Source organism: Cariama cristata, unplaced genomic scaffold, assembly GCF_000690535.1.
Source record: "Cariama cristata isolate BGI_N322 unplaced genomic scaffold, ASM69053v1 scaffold4280, whole genome shotgun sequence".
Lineage (NCBI taxonomy): Eukaryota > Metazoa > Chordata > Aves > Cariamiformes > Cariamidae > Cariama > Cariama cristata.
This window is the reverse complement of record NW_009592800.1, coordinates 37712-53525: the sequence shown is the minus strand read 5'-3', so window position 1 is coordinate 53525 and position 15814 is coordinate 37712. Positions and strand designations below refer to the sequence as shown.

Genomic DNA, 15814 nt, shown 5'->3' with positions numbered 1-15814 from the left:
AAGGATAAAGAATGCCAAAGAATGTTGAGGAAAACAGCTGCGTATCAAGGGTGTGAGAAAGAGCAGCTTGCCATAAAATCCTGAAATATTTCCCTTCAGAGGCAAATGCCATATATTCCTTTTAATTTACATATTTTGTATTTCATATTTTTAATTTTGTTGTTTCTAGTCATTTAAATATAAGCACATAGAATAGTATTGACACGTCTTTTGCTTGTAAGATATCAGAAAACACGAGGTCCAGCAATGCTTTGTGCATACAAGAGCTGCTGAATAGTCACGCTGCTTCTTCCCTCCACGTTTCTCCTCTCCCATGCTGGAACCCTCCCGTGTGTCACCTATTTTCTGTGCATGGTGTATAAGGCACTTACCTTTCCCACATGTAGTGGTGCACTCAGTTTTTCCAATCTGTTTCCAGTTGTGTTCTCGGTTCTGTCTTGGTGGTTGCACAGCAGGCACCTGGTTTTCTGGCTGATGAGAAGGAAATCTTCCTGGCTGAATAACTGGAAAAGTTCCAGCTGACTGTCCAGTGAGAGTGTCTGTCTCCCTATGCAAATCTTCATCCTCATGATTTGTACTTTCTGGCATTCCTAACTGACCATTCACGGGCTCCCCTGAGATGGACAATAACAAAAAAGTAATATAATGAGCCTCACTTGCAAATATCAGCCTATGTTTTCATCCACTAATAATCACAACTGGAGCATCATTAAACTTGAAAGCAGCTTTAATTTGCTACGCAGAGACCTCCTAATAGCATCCTGCAAAGATTGTGTTGTTTTAAACTAAGATAACCAAGTCTCAGCCAGCAAATACATTAAAAACTGAAGACTCTCCAAACACACCACAATGTTAATGCACCCAGTGTCAAAATTTCCCAAAGCTTTTTTTTTTGTCCCCTGCTTTGTGTTCTGTGCCTCCCCATGTCACAGCACAGCTGCTCCTCGTTATGAACAGACTGCAAACACACTTAGAAATTGTCAAGGCAAGTCATGAACATTAAAAGTAGGACCAAACTCACTTGCAAATTTTCTACTGTCAGTACTTCCTATCAGTACACACAGCACATACCCAAAGCTCAGTCAGGAGCACAAACTGTCCAGATTCTGGCTTGGGAAGGCAACAGTTTTGTGTTTGAGCCTCTCCAGTTGGGAGAGGAAAAAGAAACTGCAAAGAGTTGTTTTAAATTATCTCAAACTCTGAAGAGAAAAATTGTGTTCTATTTCATTTCTGAGACATGGTTACAACACTCCAGCTCCTGCAAAGCCATGGTTAACATTTTAACAACAAAATTGTTCCTGAAAGTAGAAATATGTGACCAGATTCCCTGCTACAGGATAAGTAATCCTTGCCAGTATTAATTCACTGAAGTTACCAAATCTAAGCAGACTTCTCTTTCAACATGTAGAGTGAAATTCTGGGCCTTTCCCACATCAATAGCAGGATTTACACTGAATTTAATGGTATAAATTTCTCTATTAGCTTATGGGGTAAGAAAATGTGTTTAATAATAGGAAACAGTGGCATTTTACCTGGCCTCCTGTGAGCAAGCAACTGAGGACTAATGACATTGTCTCCTGGAATGATATACTCATAATGTATACCTGGGTTAGGCTGCTGATGTATCATCTAAAAAGAAAAACAGCCATATATTCAGTTCTTCCACTTGTTATATTACTAATACTTAAATATGTACTTGAACTCATCAACTACATAAGATTATTTATCATTGGTCAGGATAGAAACAATGGTTAATGACTGTCTCCAAAAAATGAAAAAAAAAAAAGCTATTTGTTTCTGGAAAAAAATACGAAAATACAGGTTGCTATGTTTGCAAACTGAGCTAGCTTGTGATGGTAGAGAACCTGTTTCTCTAAATCTTCTTTGAAAAATGTAAAACTGACATGCTCGGGGCCAAGGTGTGGCTGTGGGCTGTACCAGCCATGGCCTCGCTTCTTGCCAGCGTGGGCAGCAGAGGTTCACACCAGGCCTCAGCAGCAGAAGAGATGGTCCTAAGGTCACCAAAACATTCTCAGATAGAAGGAGCTTGACAGATGCCTGAGGAAACATAAGCAAGGAAGAAACAAAGCAGAGAAAAATAAATACCACAACCCCCAATCTACAAATCTAGCCAACTGCCTTTTTCAAGGTTTATCAGTTATACTTGAATGGAGCACATGCAGACAGCACATACGTGGTATTCCGTGTGTACCATTTCACAAATCAAACTGTTCCTTTCATCACCATGCAGCTACCTCTGCACCACCCAATGGAGACTAAACAATCAACTAGGTAAAATTACTAACATTATGCTGCTCTCACCATAATCGTTGCGCAATAAAGATCAAGTGAACAGATTACAAAGGCCCACATACTTGTTACAGCAGCTGAACAGCACCCGTGCAACCCTCCTGCATCCTTCCATGTTAATTTTCAACTGAATGAAGATGTAATGTAAGTGCAGACAGACTCCCACTGCTTTACAGCTAGCCACAACAACTCTATTGAAGTGTTCTTTATGAAACACAGGCGGGAACCATAAGGTTTTCTCCTTCAAAAGTGAAAAAGAAGCTGAGTGGTTTCAGAACACTGCTGCACAAGCCCATGTGAGCTGACACGAGCACGCCTCTGAAAGCCAGTGTCACTTCTTGTGTGCTTGTTTAAGCAGTTAGGCATAATAAGACCTGAGCAAGATATGACTCTGAAAGCTTTTTAAAACTGTTAGCAGCACACTCCATACCCAACTGGCTTGTATTATGTTGCTGCTGCTGACAACTTGAGCATACTCAACACTAGAAACGCAGGGCTGCCATCAGGTCCTCATTTCACCAGTTTAGCTTTGATTACTTCAGCACTGCTTCTACTGACGCTGCTGCTTTAAACGTCCTGAACTCTTTGTGGGGATTGGTCTGGTAGAAGCCTCAGATTACACTTAAACTTAAAGGACCTTTTCTTTAAGAAAAAGAAAACAAAATGAAAGAAACACCAGAGCTTGCACTAGCTCTTTGGTTCTGGCAAATCATGAGCTGAAAAAAATCATGCTACGCCAATAGCTTTACGACCCAGCAGAACACACTTACGCTACAAGGTTTCACTAAATTTGTCACACCAATTAACACCAACTAAGGATTCAGACTTTTGTTTTCCTTGTGTCAAAATCACTTTTTCCTTGCCAAATATAATAGTGGCTCCTCTAAACTCTGTCCCTCAGAGATCACTCACTTTTCTGAACCATCTAATAATGCATTGCCTGTAATATTTTTTGTAAGCGTTGGTCCTTCCCATGTCACTTTGTCATCCAAAAAATACACCCTCTTTGTGTTGGGTCCTGAGAGAACCGAGCGCTGTGAAGCTGACTTCAGTGGAAGAATAACCCCCACCTTCCAGAACCAGGTCCCTGTTCTTAAGATAGTTCCAGGAACAGCTTTCCAACGGTTCCCATGGTTTTTCCATCACGTTTCTCAAAACAACTGATTGGCACATGTTATAAAGAGCTGAACTGATGAAGTCCCTATGAATATACTGTCACAGTTTTCCTGCAGGAAAATACCTGGAATTATACAACAGTTTTGCTTTGAGTTGGTGGACCTAAGTCTTTGTAGCAATGTATACTTCATATTTGGACAAACCTGCTGTAACTTACAGAGCTTTTTCCTCTACATTTTTAGAGTGCAAGACAGACAGCATGTTCTCAGGAAAAAGGAAAAGAGTAATTTGGAGTTCCCACCTGCAAATCTCTCCATTCTTCTGCACAGAACATATAGATCATGAGTATGGATGAAAAGAGAATTACATGACTCAGGAACTGCAAGACTGAAAAAAGACATCTGTATCTGCATGGCTATAAATTTCAAACCCATAAGAGAGGCTGTATCATACTGATGACTGATTTTCTTTCCTCTAGCACTATCCGTTTTTACCTTCCCACACTAGATTGAAAAAGACACTAAACTATCAGCTTATAATGAATTGTAGTATTCTTCATATCTACAAGAAACATCTCAGATAAGAGTCCAGTCAAATTAGATGTGGCAATCCATAGTAGCAGCCACAGAGCAAAACTGACAAAGCTATGCCCATCATGCCAGCTTTCTTATATTCATTGCAAAAGCATAAAAAGAAGAGACTAAGCCTAAACTAAAATATTAAAATATGATAAATTTAAGCTTAAGGGTTTTTTTATGGCATTACTTTGGAAATATCTGTTTAATCCATTTCCTAATCCTTTTCTCCCTGGGTCATTACGTTATTAGGCATCAATCTGCTGACAATAAAAACTTAAGACCAAACCTCAGCTCACAGCATCCTTTAACTACACAACACTAGATATATTTTAAAAACATGGAGCCTGCACTGCAGAATCTTGGAGCCCAATCATTTAATCTTCCCGGTTTTTGCCAGTGTTACATGGCAATCAATCAGAAATTATCCAAAAAGGAGTAATGTTTGCAGTTATTACATAGCTTTATTAAGACACTATATAGCAGCTGGGGAATAACTTTTCTCAGCTGAGTAATCAGGGCATTTACTATTCACTTTTCTATGAAATAACCCAGCACACTCACTTTTCCACCCCACCCCGTATTGCACTTAAGGGCAAAAAAGCCATAGCTGGATGAAACAACCATATCACTAGTTAATCTAGTTTTTTCAATGAATGGATTTTACCATGTGAAATTGTATCATCTCAGAACACACCATTTATCTTTGAATAAGTTGTAATCAATTCCAGTTATATTTTTTTATTTCAATATGATACAGTAAAAACCTGTCCCATCTGAAGTAAACAGCTTTTTCAATATGATTCCCCGCTCTTAGCCAAAATTCGTCTTTTCTCTTCCTTTCTCAAATGGCTATTATGTATGGTCTCCTAGCACAGCTTCGTATTAAAACTGCTGTGCCTTAGATCCCCCATTCTACAGTTTTTTGGACTTGTTTCTTTCAAAGAAAACTGAGATGGTATCACTCTGAGAGGCCTTGTCTGATTTAGGTATTTGCTTCAGTTCACTGTAAAATTGAACTATGCCAGGTTTGCTTGAGTAGGAAAACATCTGGAAAAAATCCAGTTCACAAAAAAACCCCGGACATTTGTATGCTTTATCCCTATTTTACTGAACAAGTAAAATGGGTTTTACTGGATCATTAAAGTCTGACAGAAAAAAGGCTTCATTGTTATTTAGATTTCCTATGATCTGGAGCAAGATAGGAGCAACAACAAGCAATAGTAAAATATAAAAAATAATGTTTCAAAATTAAAGGAACAAAAAGTAACAATGTATTGGTACTGAATGCAATTTTAGTGTTGCATGTTAACAATGAACTGAACAATTTTTTTCCGTCAGGAAGATTAATCTAAATTCAAGAAACTTACATAGACATCAAGGACTTCATTTGTTGGACCATCAGCTAAAAACGACTCTCCTGCAGTGCTGGAGATTTCATTTGGGCGTTTATAAGTGAACATTGTCCCACCACCTTCATATCTCCCAGGTCGATCAATTGCCCAGTTTCCATTGATGATGGACCGTCCTGATCGACTGCGCAACGCTGTAGAGGATGAGGACAGAAACACAAGGACTCTGATCAGAGGAAATCACTGTCACATACTGGTGCCCAATCAAATTCCCAAAGGTGCATTACACTGTTAGGTGTTCTCTGATGCCAGGGGACAAAGCTGTGCAGCTGTTGAAAAGAAGAGAGTTCGATTAGTAGTTGTGCAAAAATAAGTTTAGAAAACTTTGTCCAAACACTTGGTGAGTTTATGCTGCAAGAAAAGAAAGAGAAATCAAAGATAGCTTGGAAATCTTTTTCAACAGTTTCCCACAGATTGCCATGTGACTCTCAGCCAGCCAGCGGCATACACTGAACACATGTGGATGCCAAGGCAGTGGTTTTCCTCCACTTCCTTCCCATTGAATTGACTATTTTGTGATTTAGACAGAACAAAACGCAGAGGCAGGTACAGAAAATCAGGACATTACACAATGCAGAAGCACCAAACAATTTGGGTTGCCAAATATTCCAGTTATTCTTCATGAAGCTATTTGGCTACTCCCTTCATTTCCTTTTCAGAACACAATTTTTTTTGCCAGAACATCTGCAGAGCCCTGACCTGCAGCACTGTTTGGAATGATGAGCGCTCTGAAAATGCCAGTAGGATCTCTTGCGTAAAGAAAAGTGACTTTGCAAATCAGACACTAGCGAGGGAAGGATAAAATATGGATTTAATATCCAGTTGTGCCGTGTATTCCGTTTGTCATCATGGGCAAGTCACTGATTTCTAGGTGCCTCTGTTCCTTCTTGTTCCTACTTCCTTTATCTGTTTCTGTGACTAAAATTTTAAGTCCTTAAGGTCAGAAACTCCTGCCACATACATGTGCATAATTTTATGCAATGTTACAGTTATATATTTTAAAATATATTAATATCTTGAGGTTGAAATCACATCAGACATTAAGTACACAGGAAAGACGTGACCCCTTCTCTAAAGGCTCTACTCAAAGATTTTAAATTTTATTACAAAAGAATTTGTTTTTAAATAGAGACTTTAAAACAGACAACAAAATCTACCAATATCCTTGGCTATATATTGCTTGGCAACTTACTTTTAATGCAAATTCAAGGTACAAGCTTTGAACTTATAAAAATTTAGGGGTGAGGACCCAGTTATTCCAGAGACTGTTTCTTCTTCGTCCTGTCACAACTGCAATACTCAGTTAAAATACTCTCAGCATTCTATACAACTATTTATGCTGCTGGGAAAAACTTGAAAGGCCTACATGCCTGTATGCAAGTATCAACCAACTAAAATTTTAAGTTATGTTTGTGATTTCAAGTCAGCTTGCATTACTTTGCATTATAATACACGCAGAATCAGAGGCATGCAATACTAATATATTATCTAACTCCTAATAATATATTTGAATTGCAGTTGTATGGGCTTTATTAATCATCCCTGCACTAAGCCGATACAGTCACATCTCTAGAGAGGGTAAGAACTCCGAAACCTACTTTTTCACAGTGGGGTAACAAATGATATGAGAACACATGTGCAACCTGTAAATTTAAAATATAAATTAGTTTAGTCTTTATTATTAGTATCCCAGTTTGTGCAAGAAAAATTTTTAATAGGATCGAATCTATTTTTCATTAAAAGGGAAATAGGGCAGTAACTGAATAGAATGGGTATAAAAGTAGATAAATTAATTTAGAAGACTTTGTATTATTGCATTCCCTTCTGTTTACACTGTAAAGAAAAAAATTTTTTTCATTGTTCTGGACAAAATGTAAGATGTAGGAAGGTTAAGGATTAAAGCAGTTGGCTACCACCAGTTCAGAACCTATGAGAAAGAAGCCCATATCGTTGACAGTCTTTACTTTCGAGGAAATACACAGGACTGCCCCCGGACCGCTTGTCCCTGTAAAGAGCCTTGATGGGTGAAGTTTCAGGCTTTTACTTCTCCCTATGCAAAATACTCAGTGAATTTGAGTGGCTAGACAGAGCTGCACCCACACAAACTCAGAAGACATGAGTCACGGTGGAGAATTTCCCACCTTTTTGGACTTCTGAAGGAAAGCAAAGTTAGTCTGTATCATTCCCAAATGAGAACTAAAATAGCTGGCATAATCAAGAAGCTGGTATGCTTGGCTTGCAACTGAAGTAAAAAATTTAAATTACATTAATGGCTCTGGATCAGACCCTGTAAAAATGTATTCACACATTTTGAAATTTTAATTTACATAATGCTACATGTTTATTTTCCCAAGAGCTATCATACATCCACTTGCTTCCCAGGTCTCATTTTCTGACACATTATCCAAACAGCCTCTATGTCATGAACATTAGTTGAAAAATATTCTATACAACATCAGCCATGAAAATTGCTCATATAGTTCTGGGAGGAAAAATTACAGCTCACGTACTATTCCATACAGGTTAAATATGAAATCCATTCACACTATTTACGTGCTATTTACACGTGTTACATTTTTAATTCAAACAACTGTGGAGTAAATGCTTCTGCAAAATTTATTGGAGACTAGTTTAACATTGTTTTTTAATATGGAACATTTTCTTAATTTTATGATCTCAGTATTTTTTCTTATATTGCTGCTAAACAAACAAAATAAATGAATTATCAAGAGCTCAGGAAAAAAGAGAGCTGGCTAAGAATAAATTGTTGTTAATAATGAAGTTGTAGAAAGATGGCTGTCTGAGAAACTGAGAGTCCATTAAACTTTCATTTCAAATCCATCATGTGACAGGTCAGAAAGAGGCCTCCCCATAAAATGGCAAAATGTGCCTCTCATGTTTTGATCACTCTGCAGCTACCACCTCAACTCTGCCCCCCGAAGAATTTTTATGGTGCTAGTATTTTCAGCCAAAGCATGAAAGATTATGAAAAGCTTTACCCTTAATTCCTCATGAGAAATTCCTCATACAGTCTGTAGCTGACTTCATCTATCTTTCATCCTGGGATCAGCTTCTTAACTAAAATGGTGTTGTTTACTGTGACCTTCAGTAATGTTTTGCACTAGAGATATGGAGTATTTCAGGATACAAACTCTGATCAATACTTCTGCTTGGGCTAAAATTCTATGGCAAAATCTCAATAGGACATACATTAAAGCTTGTATTTCAAGTATCTGAAGAGCGTTAATTAATTTTCTACAGTTCAGCTTACAGCTCTCCTTTTAAAGATGTTTTGCAGCTCTTGTCTTCCTGTTTATCCTGTTTAACAATTCTATACAGCCTCCCCTACAACTCGGAAAAAAAATAGTGAAAGATAATTTAAATCAAAGGTAGCTGATGCAGTGGTGCAATGGAGTGAAGTTCTGTAAACAACGAACTTGCACCCACTTTCACGGTCAGTATTTCCAGTTAGAAGTTATGTTTGATGGTTTATACAAGTAGCTTTTGTAATCCTAGTTTAAGCTACATCACTGCAATCAGAAAATTAAAAAATCCATTTCTCCACTACTTTAAAGATAATCTTATTAAAATAGTTCCCTTTTACTGTGTTTTTCGATCTTGCCAGCTTTCTTGATTCTAGCTCACAACATGCTCCAGCTCCTGAATGTTAGCGAATACTTCACATTCTCAGGTGAATTTATAAAAAAAACCCTAAAACCTACAAAAAATTTTTGTAACACTCAGAACTAGAAAAATGTAAGAAGATGCAAACATAGTGTATGTCAAGGCTAGGCTACAAGTAAAAAGAACCCACTATTATTATTATTGCGAAAAACATCTTCCAGCCTATATCAAAACTTTCTATAAAACTTTTAAGTATGTAACAGTAAATTACGAATCTTACACAGGAAAAAATGCACTGCTCCTTACCATTTACTAACTCAGTTATCTGGGCGTAAATCAGTCACTCCTCTTTCTCCATTCCCTTCAGCTATAGCTAATTTAACGGCTAAGGTACGTTTTGGTGTTCTAGTTTTTAAGTTTCACTCAACTTTTTCAAATAGGCGATTTCCTTATTAGAACTACAACATCTTATTACAGTATTACCACCAAAAAAAAACCCCAATCCACCTTTAAAAGAATCAGAGTGCAGATACAATTCAAGTAAAATTTGCTCTTCTGTTCAAGACTTTCCGACCTTAGATTAAGTGTCTAGTGCTGCTCAAGCAGACGAAGAGGCACTTGGGAAAAAGCTGATACCATTGCATATCTCCTGAGGACAGTCTTCAAAAACGTGCTCTCATTTCCATGACAGCAGCTAATATGTGTATTATCAGACATAAGGTAAATGCCTGATCAATTTTCTGCTCCTCTGTAGTTTCCCTGTTTCCAGAATTATTGTCTTTAATGATTCAGGGTCTCACTTGGTTAAAACTGACCAGAAGGTCTTTGTAGCCTTTCTCAACTTTGAAAACAAAGCAAATAGCTGGAATTTGGCCATCTTAAGATGATTCACCTGCAATATAATAAATATTAACCTGAACAATACAATAACTCACTCTCTGTCATGAACTGTGTGAAAATAAGTGCCTTTATGAAAGGAAAATGTCATGTCGTGAGTCAGTCACAGTGAAGTAATGGTGAGTTAGTAAAAGAATATTAAGTGTACAGATCCACTACAGAGGTTAGAGAAATAACTCCGCATGGAAAATCCCAATATACTTCCAGCTACCAAGTTAAGTTTGAACAAAATTAGTTTTCCAGATATTTTTAAGTAAGATGAAAAGTCAAAGATTGATAAAACATGGTAAAAAATTATTCAATAAATTTCCTCAACAGAGGCACCTAGAAAAGGCAAATGGGTGAGATGGACGGGGCTCTCAAGCTGCATTTGTTCTGCAGCTGCCAATTAAACCAATGCATCTTATAGGCAAAGTATAGCAACTACCTTATTTTTACACGTCAGCACAATTTTTACTTAACACATCACATTTGGAGCATATTTTCTGTATTTTACTTTAATAAGCATATTTATTTTTTTTTAAATTCTGTTGCTGTTTGAGTTGAATTAAAGTGTAAGAATGTTTTGGCTAAACTAAGTTTTCTTTAGAAACAACAAGGCCTTCCCAGAATCTTTAAAGAAAGTGCCCAGAAACAGCTGCAGTAAATGACTACTTCTGAATAAGCACTATGATGAAAGTAGTGAAAGAAGCACACAACTTCTACTATTTATTTTTCCTGTGTGAAAATACATTATATGGAGCTTTCAGAGACAAATCTAAAATATTCACACACTGGATTATAAAAATCAGTGCAGAATGGTGCATCTTGTACCACTAAATCATAAAGATACCCCTTGGTGACATCTCCTGTGAGATAAGTCAGTCAGTTTTGTGATAAAACCCATGTATAACTTGGCAGTGGGGAACGTAACAGTAAGAGAGAGTTGGAAGTGGAGGGGTTGTTGGAAAAGTCCAACAAATGGACTGCATCAAACTGGCCATTAACTCCGAAGAGCCCACGCTTACAGCCTGTTGACCAGCTACCATACCACAAGTCTTAACTCCTAACACCACTGGCTACTTCTAAGCGTGTAGAGACTGTATAACTCTCCCTCCAAAAGTACTTGAGGACAACTTCATATACCTTTTTTTAAATTAAAAAAAAACCACACCAAACTATTATTCAGTTTTACAAAACATAGCTTGCCTTCACACCTGTCAACCTTGCAGTATGGAATATAGATTTTAAGTCAACAAAGAAAGCATATTGACCACAATCTAGAAATACTGTAAGTCATAGCATACAACCACTAAGCTACTTACCTCTGATGTACCTCTGATGCATAAAGAGGCCTAGAGACTCAATAATGTACAGTTTTAAAATAATGAAACACGCATTATTTCAAATGGATTTTCTGAAATAACTCCTTTCCAAAAGCATAGTTATTTGCTGATTATTAGAACACACCTTAGTTACAGAATATTAAGGAGAAATTTGGCACGCTTCTTGTGAACTGAATTATGTATTATTTGCCTCTGACCTTTTGAATTCAAACTCCTATTGAGGTCATGGCAAAGCTCCCACAGGACTCTGAGCTTAATTCAAGAAATATTAGTAGGGCTAAGAATCTTGTAATCAGCAAGAATCAAATTATCTCTAACAATCTGATCCTACAAAACCCTTACACTAGAGCCAACTGAGAATGTTAGAAAATGGTCAGCAGTTCACTGACTAGGCCCTAAATTAGTATCAGATTGTATAAACTAAATCTGAGAACGGTATCTCTGCAGGTGGGACACCTTCATCTCTCATGCTGTATTTGGTTTCTTCACTGGCAACCAAGACAGGGTAAGGGTACAGATCTTCAGTGACAAAAACGAGGCATCTTCTAACGGCGTATAGCTGAGACAAAGTGTTGCTGAACTTTCAGCCATTTTGGAAGTTCAAAGTCATTACTGGTCACTTTAACAGTGTCAGAAAGGACCCAGACCAGAAAGCAGGACTCTCCATTGGGAAGTATTATATGACGTACATAATCCTAATGCAGAAGAATACTTTCCAATACAAACTTTAGGACAAAAAACCCCGTGTGTATGTCTCCACTATTGCACAGTCCAGGGAAGAGCAGAAGCAAACATAATAGAAAAGCATAATATGGCTTTTCATGTGATTTTTAGATTCTGACTGAAATCAGGACTAAGCTGAATCCTGCGGTATTTCCAGACCTTTTTCAAAGCCTAAGAACCAGAATCTTCTGCACAAGTATCCAAATTTGAGATACTTATTCATATTTGGATCTGGGAAGCATCTGAAACTTTGGTTCTGTCTTTCCATACAGTTACCCAAAATAGTGTAATATAGATCCCTATCCTTACAAATCTTAACCATTTTATCACCTAAGTAGGAACTTAGCAATCTACTTTTTAGAAATCCAGCACACATCTTTCCTCACAGCTTTGAAGAGCTTGGGCACATGCTTATTTCCCAAAGACACTGTTGCATGTTATCCATGAACTGAATAGTAGTAAGAACATTGCCAATTAAGTATGACACGTAGTGTTAATGCTAACAATAGCATTCAAGCAATTGCTTAAATATTTTCATAATACAGAGTAGGTAAAAATGGACATGAAAACATCAGATTTGCAATACTATTACAAGGACATTATAATTCCAATACAGTATTATTTCCAAGGAAAGACTTAAGCAGTTTTCTTTCTAATCTAAAATATTAACAGTAGATTTCAGATCAACATTATGTTCTTCAGCATAATCCTGCTCAAGGAATTTTTCTGATATTCTACTCTGAGAGCTGAGTAGAATATCATATCAAAGAAATCCTGCCTCATATGAGAATAAATTTGAAACAGTGAATTGCATTAAACTGATTTTATCAAGTTTGTTCTGAGGTTCTACTTTGGCAGGTTTTATCCTTCCACAGTGACACAGTCAAAAAAAGCCAGTGCTCTGCTGTCTTAGGTCTAATTTACTGTTATTTCAGTTGTGAGGGAACAGACATCTTCTGGATGCATTTCCTAATGATTATGAAAGCCACCTTTTTTTTTTAAAACATGATCTAGTAAATTTGTATCAATTTGAAGCCTGGGCATGTAATCTTTAGTGTTAGAATGGAAACAGATTACTTAATGTAAGTTAGAACAGGTGGATGAGAAATCAATTGAGCTGATGGAAAATTTATCTTCTATCTCTTACGGATTATAAGCTGGCTTTACTGAATCTGCAGTTTTGTACTGCGTATCTACATTCTATATAGATGTCAAAACAATCTTCATTACTAATACTAGATGAGTATTACTGCTAGAATCCAATTCCTTCAGCGTTCATTTCCTTTTAGCCATTTTTCTTGCTTGGCCACTTTTCTACAATGCATCCAGCAGGCTTAATGAAAACAACATTGCCAGTTCTATTTCAGTTTCTGGGCAATTCCGTTTTCTGGATTTCATGCAATCACCAAGTTCTGAGATGTTCCGAATGCAGTTGCTTCCAAAGACATGCTTAAAATAAATAACATTTATCAAGACAGTTCTTTAAGATCTCATCCTTCTCCTGTCTTATCTATCTCATTTAACCTTGTTTTTGGTGCAAAATAATCTGACAGTATTTCAAAATACTTAAGATTGTCTGCAAATGTCCTCTAGTTTTGATACATTTTTCTTTTGTGTTTGACTGTTACAAGCAAGTTCAATACTAATGAATTGATAAAGCTAAACTAGAAAGGCTTTTTGTGCTTCATTCTTCAGCTGTATGCTGTGATGAACCTACATTTCAATTCTGCATTATGTGCAGAGATGTGTCAGTGCTTGCAGAACTGTATTCACAGAAGGCAAATTATTGTCCTTTTCCAAGGGTTTGTTGCCTGGAGGAGACATGCTGTCTCCTACCTTTTCGTTTTAGATTTTCTGACTACCATTCTAAGCTCCCCTGCAGCCCACTGTTAAAAGCGGTCTAAACCCAAACAATTGATTGACCTTCCTAAACTATCTACAGCTGTACTAGATGGTAAAGCTCAGCACATAGAGTCGGACAAACCCCAAAATCCAAATAATATTACTTTGGCACAAAATGAAATGTTTTGCTTTGGTGTCAGAACCTTAGTACCTTTGGTCTCACTCTGAAAAATGTAGATTGCATTTGAAAAGCAATTGTGTCAAAATAAAAATTTGAAAATATTGTTTCACATACATCTGTGGCTTTCCTGAAAGAGCTGAATTTGACACAGATGCATACATAGTTTTCATCCTGCCTCAGCCTTTTGTGGAACTTGCTACTTTTTGGCAGGTATTTCCCAAGTTCTAATTACAATGACAAGACAATTTTGGTTCACTTGTGCAATTCTCTTTTCTCCTCTATATACATCAATTTAGCAAATCTCTAAAGCAGCAGCACAGGTGAAGTTTCACATAAAATACTGCTTTTTATTTTATCATACTTCTGAGATTGTCCTCAGAGAACGAAGTTTAATCTTGCTCAGACCTCCTCATGTGCCTGTTCTTGCAGATCATCTCAGGCAACAAATCCCACTACAGCTTTCAAAAAATTCATTATTTTTTCTACCTGCAAAAAGAAAATACTATTTACTTGCTTAAAGGTAAAGGTTTTACAGTTAATCATTGCAAACAGAAGAGCTCATTTTCTGCCACTGCAGCAAACAGTAATTTTCCTTTTGGAGTATTCATTAAACTGTTGCTCTCTAATTTCCCCCTGCTGATGCAGCTTCCTCTTTACTCAGTTATGCCTGTTCCTTCTTTCGCTTCTGACTCCAAAAATCACGTTGATGCCTCAGCACAAAAAAAATGCTGGGGCAGCAAAGCAGAACAGACAATTAACTACTGCTGCAATAAATAATATGGGCTTTGAGAAACAAAACTGATTTATATAGCCATACAATCTACTCAAGCCCACACACTACAGCAGGTTTGAAGTCTCGACAGCTTCAATAAAATCTCCAAATACATATCAGATTTAATCTGCATGTGACAAAAGGGCATATATCTTTAGATTCTATCAGAAGAGGATGCAGTATTTCCCCACGTTTTTTAATACAGTCTTCCCTGATAGGTATTAACAATACCCAACTGAAACAAAAACACATTAGCTAGTCTACCCTTTCTCTTCCGTTACGTCTTTTTGATGAGATGAGAAGCAAAATGAAACAAACACACTCTCACTACAATATTCTCACACTTGAGCTTCTGATACTCAGCCACATGCAGGTTACTACAGAATATGCATACAGTGATAGATGACATGACATTTACAAAATATGTGATTATATGGCATTTATTGTGCTTCAGTGCCACTACTGCTTTCCCACACATCATACTTAATCCCACTGGGGAACAGTGTGCAACACCAAAAATCTAACCAGGGACCTTTTGAAAACAGATATTAATAGTAGTGTTAATCAATCAGAGGATGTATTTAAATCCTTTTACTCACCCAGCTGCTAGAGTAAGACTGTAAATATATGTCTGTATATGGGCCAGAACCTTTTAACATAGGGAGTTCATGAAGCAGATTAGATCATGCAAGTAAAAAGGTTAATTAAAGCAGAATTTCAGTATTTTGACAGTTACTCCACTATGAGGCCCACTAGGGTTTCATTTTCAGGTTTTTTTCTATTATTGCTTCCCCTCTTTAAAATTGTTCTAATAAAAAGTCTTTCCCATTTTTCAAACAGGTGCTTTTGAATGATTAACGACTTTTAATATTATTATTAAATAATAATATTAACAACACCAAGCTGTGTGGTGTGGTCGACACGCTGGAGGGAAGGGATGCCATCCCAATGTACGTTTACAGGCTTGAAAGGTAGGCCCATGTCCACCTCATGAAGTTCAACAAGGCCAAATGCAAGGTCCTGCACCTGGGTCCGGG

The 15814-nt window shown here is 37.2% G+C and overlaps 1 protein-coding gene across 1 annotated transcript in view; it reads right to left on the bottom strand.

Moving 5' to 3' along the window:
• Nucleotides 1–371: 371 nt before the first annotated feature.
• LOC104157723 (thrombospondin type-1 domain-containing protein 4-like) overlaps nt 372–15814 on the bottom strand; it is a gene marked incomplete at both ends in the record, with an annotated part of 41132 nt that continues 25689 nt past the window's right edge. The window contains 3 exons of the mRNA XM_009695205.1: nt 372–614; nt 1533–1629; nt 5372–5547. Coding sequence (XP_009693507.1) covers nt 372–614; nt 1533–1629; nt 5372–5547 — 516 coding nt within the window. The remainder of the gene's footprint in view (nt 615–1532; nt 1630–5371; nt 5548–15814) is intronic.